This window comes from Pocillopora verrucosa, chromosome 8 (assembly GCF_036669915.1).
Source record: "Pocillopora verrucosa isolate sample1 chromosome 8, ASM3666991v2, whole genome shotgun sequence".
Taxonomy (NCBI): domain Eukaryota; kingdom Metazoa; phylum Cnidaria; class Anthozoa; order Scleractinia; family Pocilloporidae; genus Pocillopora; species Pocillopora verrucosa.
This window is the reverse complement of record NC_089319.1, coordinates 6,060,018-6,073,442: the sequence shown is the minus strand read 5'-3', so window position 1 is coordinate 6,073,442 and position 13,425 is coordinate 6,060,018. Positions and strand designations below refer to the sequence as shown.

The 13,425-nt window shown below is 39.0% G+C and overlaps 1 protein-coding gene across 1 annotated transcript; it reads left to right on the top strand.

The window, feature by feature from the left end:
• Positions 1-6,488: 6,488 nt before the first annotated feature.
• On the top strand, positions 6,489-11,592 carry LOC131769845 (serine hydroxymethyltransferase, mitochondrial). The gene is made up of 4 exons (XM_059085573.2): positions 6,489-6,607; positions 6,752-7,059; positions 8,884-9,716; positions 10,296-11,592. Exons 2-4 carry the CDS (start codon positions 6,770-6,772, stop codon positions 10,589-10,591), a joined length of 1,419 nt encoding a protein of 472 aa, XP_058941556.2. The 5' UTR covers positions 6,489-6,607; positions 6,752-6,769; the 3' UTR covers positions 10,592-11,592.
• The last annotated feature ends 1,833 nt before the right edge of the window (positions 11,593-13,425 follow it).

Below are 13,425 nucleotides of genomic sequence, written 5' to 3'. Positions count from 1 at the left end.
CATTTGCTTTGTGACCTTATTTCCTTCCTTGTGGGCCGTGCTTCCATAGGCATTTGACGCTGTTTTTAGGGGCAAAGATCAATCTGGGGAAACGGATGATTTTGTGTTTACTAAACCCGGCAAGAGAGGCTTATTTTGATCGGTTTTCGGTCCAGAGAACAAAGTTCAAAGATATTTTTCAAATAGCTATGGGGAGAGGAGGGGCTAGCGGGCTGGTATTGAAGGAGGACGGAACGGATAGTCTAAAATTTTGAGTAAATCCTGAGGATCGGCTCTTTACATAAGGTCTGACACAAACCACGATTTTGCGCAATCAGCGAGCCTCAAGCTTTCTCCATAGGAAGCTGATTTAATTAACCAAATGTCTTTCCACTGTTGGATTTTGTCTTTCTTGACACTGCTCACAGAAGCAAATATTCAGATAAAAGATTCAGCTAAATTAGGGATTGCTTAGGACGCAGTTTTGTTTAAAAACGGCCAGACTTTTTTTAAAAATAATCAGACCTGGGGGCTTTTAGGGCATGGGCCCAGCTCTTGTGCACTGTCACACAATTCTACGTGACAGAGCAAAGATAAACTGCCACACTCCTCATAGACATTCTCGCTTTTTTGCGGGAACAGTTTTCTCTGGCTTCGTACGGTATAGGGCTGGGACGACGATATTAAAGTCCAGAAGAATCCTTTGTGGTGGTGGCAACTGCTTTGTTTTATATTTTGGCACACAGATTGTAAATGAAAATCTTGATGCTCTAACCTTGACGAGGCTACTTTAACTAACACCAAAACGGTACAAAGGTCGCCGTGGGAACTTTCATTTGCATGTACCTCACCCCACCCCTGGTTGAATTGATCGGAGCGTGCGATTGTGAAAATGTGTTCGACTCTACGTAAGCAAAAGGTAGGCCATAGACCAACGTCTAGAATAAGTGCAACTTGTTTGACTGGTTGAGCATGCACCGACCACATATCAGGCCAGGTCCAGAGAACACCCCTGTCGAGCCACCATAATGTTTTTGGCAGGTCGATTTCATTTCATGAAGAACTAAAATGAGCGTGCACAATGACACCTCTTTAGAAATTAAAATTAGGAAATTCGTCGTAGAGAAAAATCTACCACAGAGATGAAAACCAAAACATAATTTTTCTTTTTGTTTTGTAGAAATCGACTTTTAAATCAAGATTTTTGCATAAATACTTGTAAGCCTTTTTTAGTGCGGTCATTACAACCGGTGCAGTTTTTCAGCTGATCTACGTGATTTAGATAATTGAAATGAAACCAATACAACTTGACATTTTTGTAAACATATGTTTTCATGACTTGCCATATTAATTAACTCTATTGGTGTTGAGATTTCTATTCCTCTGCCAACCCCCACAGAGCTTGCTACACAAAGCTGTGGTAAGAATCTCGTGATATTCATCCATGGAAGAATTGGATAGGATCAAGTCATGTTAGAATTACACAATTCGTCGTAACAGTTGTCATGAGACCGTCATGATCTGTCCTTTTGAACCTTCACACGCAACGAGGGAAAAATCGACCGGTTTGGCCCGTTAGTTGTTCATATTCATAATTTCACTCTCCTTTTTCAATCATATTTGCTTTTTGCAACCTTGCCGAAGCTGTTACGATCTTTTTTAATCACAGTGATAAAGTAATGACAGGCGATTAAGATTAAACTTAGGGTTGCCAGTAAAATACAGCAATTAGCTTGTTTCTTATAGATGAAATCTTCTCTTAGTGTTAAGAGAATATTGTTTACATAGATATCACTGTCGTCATGGTAACTGAGTGACTCACTATGCAAAACAGCGTTTTACTCTCCAACAATGACTTTTTACTTAAGTTTCACATCTTTAGCAACGCTCGGAAAGAAGTAGTCATCATTCCTGGATATGGAATCTATAGGGATGCAATAAAGTTGTAAACAACTGGAAATTATATATTAAGCTCTAGGGAGCACCCTGGAGAACTTTGAGAAATTAATCGGATCAAGTTGTCCGTAATCTTAACCATCAGGAAAAGTGTCTCATGATATGAGTGTTTACTGTGAGTATTGTTTATTGTAGAGGTCTTGATAAAGGTCGAACAGGTAGTATTACAAAAGCTTATAAGACATTATAACGGGTAATTAACAGGGGTCTACATGTTAAATGACCACCCATAGGGAAGGTATGGTACCTTCCAGTGTAGCTACTCGTTCCCAGTCTTTTTTATTAAAAGGGAAGCGCTTGAGGAGAGGTTAGAGGAATGCTTAAAGTGCCTATGACACTTTTTTTTCCGGAAATATTTAGCCTACCATATGTACAAACCAATTCCAGTAGAAGGAAAATTCCGACGAAAAACTTAAAACTCGGTTTTTTAGGGCCCTAAAGTGTTCTTATTTTGTTGTAAAAGTGCCTCGTGAACTGGTAACGAATTGACGGGCGATGACGTAGAAAACTGTGAAAACTCTCACTACAATTACGACCATTTTTGTTTTTGTAATCATGATTCAACGCATTTTCCTATCTTAAGAGTCAGCACCAACGCACTCTACGATTATTATTCGAGGATTGTCGATTCATTTATTTTCATTCATTAATGAAGTCGGCTTTTCTTCCCAGTAAAGGGCTATTGTGTTTACATGATAAACAAAATAATACATGGTCGCTTGTAGATATGGAATTCCTCTTCTCGTGAGAAAGAGAAATTCCATATCTACAAGCAAAAATGTATTATTTTGTTTATAATATAAACACAATAGCCCTTTACTGACAAGAAAAGCCGACGACATTAATGAATAAAAATTAATGAATCGACAATCCCCGAATAACAATCGTAGAGTGCGTTGGCGCTAACTCTTAAGATGGAAAAATGCGTTGAATCATGATTACAAAAACAACAATGGTCGTAATTTTTAATATACAAAACTCTCATTTATTGACTTTGTCCTTTCTTTCAAGTAAACGGCCCAAATCGGCCAGTAACAAATCTTCCAGTTGTCGATTTTCATTCTCAGCCACGAAAAATGCCAACACCAGAGCCGCTGAATACGTAACTTTGGGTTTGTTTTTTTGTATATTGGTTTTCTCCCTTCTAGGAAAGTTTGAACCTCACTGTCTGTCAGCGATACGGATTTTTTAGTGTTCTAGCCGACACAATCTGAGAAAGTTCCGACAAACTACCTTTTGCTGAGAATCATGAAGGCTTTGCCGTTCTTTCATCAGCCTGACCGAGTGGCCTCAAAGTCGAGTGACGTATCAGCAGCTGATTGGCTAGATATCAACACGTGAAAAAATATCGTAGTTTTTCACATGTGTTGTTACGGCTTTTTTCAGGGCCGGAAATCCCTGTATAACACCACAGTTTATGTGATAAATGAATATTTTGTATGCATCGACTTTCACTAACTTGGATTCGCTACCATCTAATTCAATAAAATGTTTCTTTATTTATCTCGTTGCAGTGCTATAATCGCAATGACACTGCTACAGTGGCTAATCTTAGTTTCTTAGGGGCAGGAGGGAACTGATGGCTCATGGGATGGATTTTCGGAAACCTAGGTCAGGTAGTAGTGTATAGAAATATAGGTCTAGGTTCTTAGTGTATAGAAATACCAGGTATAGGTGTATTATTCTTGTAGCCAACATTATTTGGTGCTCCGGCCACGCAATGAGTTCGTCCTTTCTCCAAGATTTTTCCTTTCCCCACCATTGTTTCCGACATGTCTTTATCTTTACAGTTTTCTACGTCACAGCCACGTAACATGATTGTTTTGGCTGCGCGCTTAAATGGAACACTTTTTGGCCGCGAAATCGCACTTTCAATGCACAAAAAAAATGGTCACGGAGATCTCGCTAAGCACTAAGGTCGATTATATCTTATTTTAAATACAGCTATCAACCAGAAAACGCAAAAAAAATGTCATGTCAAAGGCACTATAATTTTTCGCAGTTGCCTTCCCGTCGTCTCTTTCGCCCTGCGCTACACTGACTGAGCGTCATTTTCCTTCAGAGCTTCTTTGATGACAACAGGACAAGAGGAGTATTTGATTCTGTGAAGAAGCGAATATAATTCATTACTACACATAAAGTGAGAATCTTGGGTCCTTCAATCAGCTTCAACGTTCGTCTCTCTCTCTTTTTAAAAGAAATGTGGAAGATAGTTGAAGCTGCTTGGGTCCTAAGGAACGGCTGTCATGGAGATAATTATTGTTCCTCTTTGGTACCAATCTCTTCGCAGGCAGCCCAAGCTCCAGCTGTGAGATGATCATCTGCGAATTAAGAGACATGGCGAAACTATAAGATTTCTGGTTTCTCTAGATGATTAAACTTAATAGGAGCCTGAGACTTCTACATGCTCTTAATTTATGATTTTAGATATTTCATATATCTAAAATCATTATTCATCACTTGAATGGTTTATTTAGACCCAACATATTGATCTGCTCCCAGTTGGGTTGTTAGCTCAGTTGGTAGAGCGCTGCACCGGTATCGCAGAGGCCATAGATTCAAATCCCGTACGGGCCTGAATTTTTTTTAGGTCCTATCTTCAACTACTAGTTCAGTAGTGTTCTTAGCTGCGAGGATCTCTTAAATTCGTGCTCTTAATTTGTTTCAATTTAAAGAAGACTCCGCCATTTTCCCAGTGAATAAAAACACGTCACAGCAAAACTAAATTTCTTAAGCATCCCTTGCCGGCCAAAAAGAAGCCCAACATAGGTGAAGTTGACCATGATAGCCGCAGATTTACCTCGGGTTAGTACTGAAGTGAAACACCAAGCGGAATAAGAAAGGCAAACACCTGGGGATACTGTTGCAGGTTTTTATTTAGACCCTTATCTCGCACCCATAAATTTGCGTTAAATTTAAAGAATTTGCACGCCTAACTTCGCAGGGTAAAACAAAGGTACGAGAAACAGGTTTTTATTGTCCAAATAATCGGCATTGCCGATGTGTGATGAAAGTCTCTCGCTACTACTTTCAAGGCCAAACAAAGTATGTATGAGCTACATGTTAAATGTTGAATGAGCTACCTAATGTTACTCGGCAGAACTGTTTAGTCCTTAACTGAAGGGAAATGTATTTAGCTGGCTGTAAACTGCATATTCAAACCCTTACGTTTTTAATCGTCTTTATTTTAAAACAATGTGTCAGCGCCAAAACCATCTGAGGAAGTGAAGTTCGAAACATTAATCGCCATGACGATTATTGCCAGCCTCTCACGACCACGCGGCCTCGATCCCAGCTCACTCTTGAAGTTTTTTCCGGGGAAGCGGGTTGTTTTAGAACCGAGTCTGTATTTTAACCTTGGTCTGTAGTCTCAGTCCAGTCTGCATTTTACCCTCAGTCTGCGCTTTATCCCTGGTCTACAGTCTGCGTTTTACACTGACTGGTTAGATATACGTTACGAGCACCAGATTTATTATGCATCTCACGCTCCATCACCAGCTACACGAAAGACTCCCCAGCGCACAAAGGTACGGTACTCTGGAACTGCTTGACAAGCGAACATCGCGAATTAGTCAGCTTTACTTGTTATGAGAACCTCAAGCGGAAACTTTCCGCTTGAGGTTCTCATAACAAGTAATCGGGCCGAGATTACTAGAGTCACTACATCTACATCCACATGCACTTTCAGATCAGAAGATTTTATTTACTCATAACACCTTTCTCAAGATGGCTGTATATCTTAGGTAAACGTTCATAAGTCCATTAGCACATTAGATCCTTAGATAAACGACCCACAAGCCTAACAGCTTTAACAATTATCGTTTAAAATAAAGGATTTGATCGATTGATAGACATAAAGTTTGTAAGGTAACGCCCCATTTTGTTTTGGGATTTAGCGGCTCTCTTGTTCGCCACTGTTGGAATTTGAGCAACCCGGCTTCCCGAAACAAATATATTAAGTATAAATATGTCGTTCAACGGCAAGCAAAGTCGCGACAAGCATGAAAACCCATGCAGTCCTTTTTTTCTTTTTCGCGAGAATATCCGTAACATAACGCCACTCCTGGGTTTGATGACCGAGGCCGGAGACATTTCCAGGATCATAGCTTTTCGTAGGAAAAAAAACAGCAACAACTCAGGGCTCTCGAGCAGCTCTTACAGGTTCTTTTTAATGGATTTAAGTATATATGTTTGGCCTTTTGGATTTTGTAGCGCACATTCATGGTGAAAGACACAGCGTGAGCTGAATTGTGGATTGAGAAATACTCAGGAAAGAATGACCAATGATTGTGTTACAAGTAGTTGATGTTGCAAAATTTGCCGACCACTGACCTCTAAGTTTCGGGTTATAACTGGAAAATTTTAAGAGCTTTTCTGAAGTCATGTGTAAAAAATTGTTTTTAGTACCAAATATTCCACCTTTCGCGATTAAATCTCGTTACAATATGCTTGTTTTTTTCTCCTTCATCTTCATGAAAGAGCATTTTAAGATTGGCGTGACATGCTCAAAGAGTCTGGGCTCGAAAGATGTTCACGTGAAACCCACATGGAATTTCCCAAGTAAATTTTTGGCGCGTTCGCCTGATCGTCATAAATTTTAGACCACTGAAACATTACTGCATTTCACGGAATTTTCCGATCTAATCACCAGAAGTATAACCCTTTGCTTAAGGTAAGGTTCTATTTCATAGATTGAAGGAGTAATAATTCTAAATTCTTCCTTGCAATCGCGGCAAACTCTGTCCAATTCAAGTCTTGCCAAATGGAAAAAAAATTATTTGTTATTTGTCATCTTTGTTTTAATTCTCTACGGCAGATTTAATATTTTGAAAACATGGCAGTAAACGGTGTCAATGGTCATGGATTTCACTTCCTTCGTGAGTCCCTTGAAGAGAACGATCCTGATATTTACGAAATTTTGAAAAAAGAGAAGCAACGCCAAGTTCGCGGCCTCGAGCTCATCGCCTCGGAAAATTTCACCAGTACAGCTGTTATGGAAGCTCTTGGTTCATGTATGACCAACAAGTATTCTGAGGGGCAAGTTGGACAGAGATATTACGGAGGAAACCAGTTTGTGGATGAAATGGAGGCATTGTGCAAGAAGCGAGCTCTCGAAGCTTTTCGGTAAGATGATTGATACACGTGTAATCTTGGTCACGTGTTTAATGGTTATTAGTTTCATCTAAGCTAGTCGAAATTTACCTCACTGATGATATATTGAAGGATAAGGCTAAATGTAAAATTTTTCCCGACCTGAAGAAATTCGGTAAATTTGCATGATCACACGCGAAAGAACCCGTATGAGTAAAGTTATGCAATCCTTTCGATCTCAGCAATGGAGGTTGTTCTTATTGAACAGGTCACGCAATTCGCCTAAATGGAACTATAGCTACTCGAAAGATGTAAAAGTGTCGGGACGGATCGAAGGTTTTATTGATTACGAAAATTTGAACATAACTGGAGCAGGTTGCAGTAATTGGTTACATTTCTACATTTATTCACTTGATACTCAACAGGTCTTTTACACTTAAATTTGCCAATTCATCAAATTCGCTAAATTCCAAATAGTTAACTATTTTGATCTGAAAATTCAGCTTGACTAGTGAGCCTAAAACAAGTTTTTAAAGTTAAGGGATTGTAATTAGTCTGTACTTTTTAATCTATTATCCAAGTGATAAAATATTGTTTCAAATTTTTTAATTATTTCTTTTAAGATATTCAATTGATAAAATAAATTTTTTGCTGTTGATTTTGTTTACTTCTGCAAGAAAAGTTTAACAAAACACTTTTAAGTTGCTATATCAGGGACAAAAGTCAATGTTTACAATGTGAAGAGTTAAGCATCTAAAGACTGTGAAAGCTGGTGATTGTAGCCTTCCTGAGCAGTGCAACCTACATTTTGTCACAATTTATCCAGTCTCTTCCTTGAGACATAGATTCATGCTCTAGGTATCTTTATTTGGTAAGCTTAATTTTAAATGCAGTTTGCCAGTTCTCACGTATGATGAAGGATAGATCTATAGTCACCATTTTGGTATTACATTATATAAGGCAAACAGATCACAGAAGAGTAAGGTGGTAAGTTTCTAAAGAAACTGTGGGTACTGTGTTGGTGGGAGAGTATAAAAGAGCAATTTAGTATTATCAACTGAGTTGATAAGGTAAATTGGTCACCATTAAGAGTCTCAAAGCTTCATCAGAGCAAATGAAGAAGGGCTAATGCTGGAAATGTCAGCATTGAAAGTCTTTACATTGGCCAAATTATGTTATCACTCAGTTGATAATAATAAATTATTAGATTACAGAGAACATTGAAATGTGGTAAGAACATGTGTGACACATGGCTGTGCACAGTGTACAATGTACAATGCTTGCTCATCTGTACCCTGTGTTTCTTTTTACCACCTTCTACTGTCACCTGTTACCACTATCGAACAGAGGCACAGCAATATGGAATCTATTTATTATATGTGATACAGGAGCAAAATACTGACTAGGCATCTATATATATCTATATCTATATCTATCTATCTATCTATCTATATATATATATATATATATATATATATATATATAAATAAATATTATGAGAGGAAAAAACGACGCAACTACATATCCCGACAAGCCTGTTTCGTGAATCGCTTCACTCTTCAGGGGTTTAATTAACCCTAAGGGTTAAACCCTTAAGGGTTTTAAACCCCTGAAGAGTGAAGCGATTCACGAAACAGGCTTGTCGGGATATGTAGTTGCGTCGTTTTTTCCTCTCATAATATTTATTTATTTATTCTGCTCTGCTTCAACGTATTGAGCACTGTTCCACGCGAAAATCGACTTACAGACTTCCTATATATATATATATATATATATGTATATATTGAATACAAACATGGCCTTTTGTAGAGAAACAAATTGTTTCATGCTATTTACTGGTATGTTATTTTCATTTAGGCTTGACCCAGAAAAATGGGGTGTGAATGTGCAGGCATATTCTGGCTCCCCAGCAAACTTTGCAGTCTACACTGGGCTTCTAAACCCTCATGACCGTATCATGGGCCTTGATCTACCTGATGGAGGGCATCTGACACATGGCTTCATGACAGAGAAGAAGAGGATATCTGCAACTTCCATCTACTTTGAATCAATGCCATACAAGACCAACCCAGTGACAGGCTTGATAGATTATGAAATGCTTGCTCAGACCGCGAGACTGTTCCGTCCCAAGCTGATCGTTGCTGGAATCAGTGCATATCCGCGGCATCTGGACTATGCTAAATTCAGGGAGGTTTGCAATGAGGTTGGTGCTTACCTCATGGCTGACATGGCACACATCAGTGGTCTTGTTGCTGGTGATGTAGTCCCAGGTCCATTTGAGTATGCAGATATTGTCACAACAACAACTCATAAGTCACTCCGAGGGCCACGCTCTGGTGTCATATTTTACCGCAAGGGAATTAAAGGGTACAAGAAAAATGGGGACCCTATCAAATATGACTATGGACCCAAAATTGACTTTGCCTTGTTCCCTGGTCTTCAGGGTGGTCCGCACAACAATCAAATTGCCGCACTTTGTACAGCATTCAAGCAGGCCAACACACCAGAATTCAAGGAATATGCCCAACAGATTTTGGACAACTGCCAAGCACTGGCCAAGGTTTTATTGAGTCAAGGCTACACACTTGTGTCAGGGGGATCTGATAACCATCTGGTTTTACTTGATCTGCGTCCACTGGCAATTGGTGGTGCCTTAGCTGAGAAGGTTCTGGAAGAGGTCGCAATAACGGGTGAGTTTCAAAAAGTTCTGTTACTATCTAATGACAGCATTGACGTCTTAAAATAGTATTGATATTTCAAAAAAATAGTATGTGTATTCCGTACAATGAAGATATCATGTTTTAACCCTTAGCACTGTAACATCAGTATGTATATTCTCCATAGTGTCATCCATACATTTCTTAAGGTGCTGTTAAAAAGAATTTGTCGTACAGTCAAGAGCCTCTCTAGTTGATGACCATTTCCTTTGTTCACATGACCTAAACCCTTTAACTCCCAAGATTTCATCAGTGATTCTCCTTACTGTCTGCTATACAATTTATTTGATGTTAGTTTAGAGAATTTGGAATTGGATCAACCAATAATCCCCAAATTGATATTTTTCTATATTCTCATCACTTATCTGGTTGATATTGTATTGATATTGTAAGGAGAAATTCTGTCTTGGTCACTTGTGGGAGTTAAAGGGTTTAATGTGTGACTCAGGGGTGATAATGTAAGATGTAAGGAGAAATAAGATGGCTGTCACTCTTCAGGGTCAAAGGGCTTAGAGAGTATCAATTACTTTGTTATTATGTTTTTCCTCACAGTGAACAAAAACACCTGCCCTGGTGACAAAAGTGCTCTCCGTCCAGGTGGACTGCGCATTGGAGCTCCAGCTCTCACAACCCGCACCATGAAGACAAAGGATTTTGAGCAAGTAGCAGACTTTATTGACCGTGGAATCAAACTGGGACTGGAAGTGCAGAAGATCAGTGGGCCAGACCAAAAGAAATTTGAAGAGGTTTTATTGGGCGATCAGTTTAAGGGCAAAGTTGAGGCATTGAAACAGGAAGTTGAAGAGTTTGCAGTCCAATTTCCCATGCCAGGACATGATCTTATTTAAGATATTGCCACTATGTGTGTGCCAGTCAGCATTTAGATAAAATAGACACATGCTGACTAAATATTTAAAATGATAATGTCGAGATTCATGCATTTTGCAGAGCAACTTTCCAGGGGCTACAATTGAAGTTTCAGTTTAGTATAAAATGTCAGCAACCCTTTAACTCCCAGATCAAATTTGGTACTCTCCTTACTGTGAACCTTACTATTCTTATAATGTTAGTTCAGAGAATTTAGTATTGGATCAACTAATTATTCCCAAATTTATATTTTTCTTTGTTCTTATCACTTCTTTGGTTGATATTGTATTGATATTGTAAGGAGAATTCTGTCTTGGTCACTCATGGGAGTTAAAGGGTTGAGATTGCATTTGCAATATACATGAAACAAGTGTCATTATTAAGGACTGATATGTTGCTCAAAAATCATGTTATACCTCCAATAGACAAATCTGTTGATTATTCAATAGTGTTGATAAACTGGTGATGAGCTCCACATGGGAAAAGTCAGTAATTTTCTGGAGGTTCACAGTCATTATTAGGCATAACATTTGCTGCTGTTTTGAGTCTGTACTAGTCCTTCCTTTAGATGCTTCATCATATAGTTGAAAATAAACTCTCCAAACAATGCACTTTTCAGGCAGATGTTAGGATGTAATATCAAATTTTTATTCAGAGAGATGCTATCCATGAGAGAAGGAATTGAAAATGCATCAAACAATCTACAAAAAGAAACCAGTTTCACAGTCATTTTCACGTGATCCAATAAATACAAGGTTGTTGATCAGGCTTAAAGGAAACTTAGAAGATACTGCATCTCGCACAATTCACATTTATTGGATCTAGAAGCAATTACTTTGGCCCAGGAGGATTGGGGAAGGAAGTAAAATAGCTCGTTTTGACTTTCGATGGGGGAGGGGGTTGGGTTTGATCACTTACTTAACTTATGATTCAGTCAATAAACACTCAAAATAAAACATTTGCTTCAAAAATTTGAAAACCATGTGCTAATGTTCATGTGATATCGTGGAGTTGGGTGAGGCTCATTGTTATGATAATTAAAATTATATGGCAATTAGCAAGAAAAGCCCCAAGAAATACACAGCAACTACAAGGATGATCTGGTGAAAGGTAGCAAAGCACAGTAGTTAAGTTGTCAACTGTGTACCATGAATTTGATTTTCGAAAGATGAAAAAGGCAGCAAGACCGGCCATTATCTGTCCGGGCAAAACAAATGAACTGATTACAACCATATCTATCATCAATTTCGGCAGAAAATGCAGTCTGTCCTCAGTTAATATCTTACTATTTCCCGCATCATCTGGTCTGACCATGGCTTACATTGCATGTGGCCTGTTATATGGAAAATGACGCTATGTCTACTCTTCATTTTGTGGTAATGACGAAGAGGGGAAAGGAGGGGACTTGCCCACTGCCCTTCTCGTGCCTAACCCCTCCTTAGAAATTTCTTTCTCTCCCCAACCTTCCTCTACTGAGAAGATCGTTGGTGGCGGGCAGCTTTCCCGCCAATAGTTGTCTCCAAAACCTGCCAATTATCACACTTATGGGTTGAAAACCTTTCGACTACCTTCTCACTCCTATCAGAACAAAGAAGGTTTTTGCAGACGTGATTTTAAAACCTCTTCTATCTTTAGTTTAAGTAAACTCAGGAGCCCATTACTTGGAAAGTAAGGTTGTACCAAATCGTTGATTTAAATTGGCGAACATCCTCGAAACCCCCAATTGTAGGCAAACAGATAGCAACGGGGATTCGAAGTAGCTTGCATAATGGGACTTGACCCCAAATGCAGATGAATTTGAATTTCACGATCCAGATTACGACACATAAGGAAGAAAAAGGTGGAATTAAGTCGAGTGTTTTAAGTTTGTTGACCACCGTAAAGAGTTTCGAAGCTGATGTTTCAAGCCGTTAGCCCTTTGTCAGAGCGAAGGACTAATTCTCGAAACGTCAGCTTTGAAACTCTTTACGGTGGCCAATTTACATTATCAACTCTGTTGATGAAACCAAAATTACCTTGCTATACTCCCCCACCGACACAGCACCACAGTTTCTTTAGAAACTTTACCCCGTTATGAGTTTGGTTCGTGAGAATTGATTGGTTAGTTTTGTGGTGATGTCAGTTGCTGTGGGACTCAAGTAGCATAAGTTGGATGTGATTGGTTGGTTTCGATCTCATGAATTATACTCTGCATTTCCTAACGTGGTGTACCTCTTCAAACAACTCACAGGCAGTTTTTTTTAGTTAGGATGTTGTGAATTTAACAGGTATAACTTCGTCATTTTGTTAGTACGAGGGTCGCCACGAGAAGAAGCGGATGGAAAATTCTGTTCTTTTAAAGTTACCCTGAGAGGCCGGCGGTTTTGTGGGAGGCAACCGAAAAGGAATGAGAAGGAGCCGTGGAAACGCTCGGTGAGGCAGCAAGGAAGTCGACTTTCTCTATTTTATTCCTCTTGTGGTTTCACTCTTCTTGGTTTTATTTTGTGGGAGTAAAAACTTTTACAAAACCACTACCTCTACAAGCTATTCAAAACGGCTCGTTTTTGCCCGACAGGAATTTTTTTCAGCAATTCTAAACAAATGCATCGTGCAACAAATCAAATTTACGACTGAGGGAAAAACTGAACGAAGTCCCTTTACTGTTTAGTGGGCTTGATATTTTATTTCAAGTAATTTAGCGTTAACAACTGAGTTGAGAACGTAAATTAGCCACTGTAAAGAATCCAAAGGCTGACCTTTCGAGCGTTGGCCCTTTGTCTATCGCTCTGACGAAGGGCTAACGCTCGAAACTTCAGCCTTTAAATTCTTTACGGTG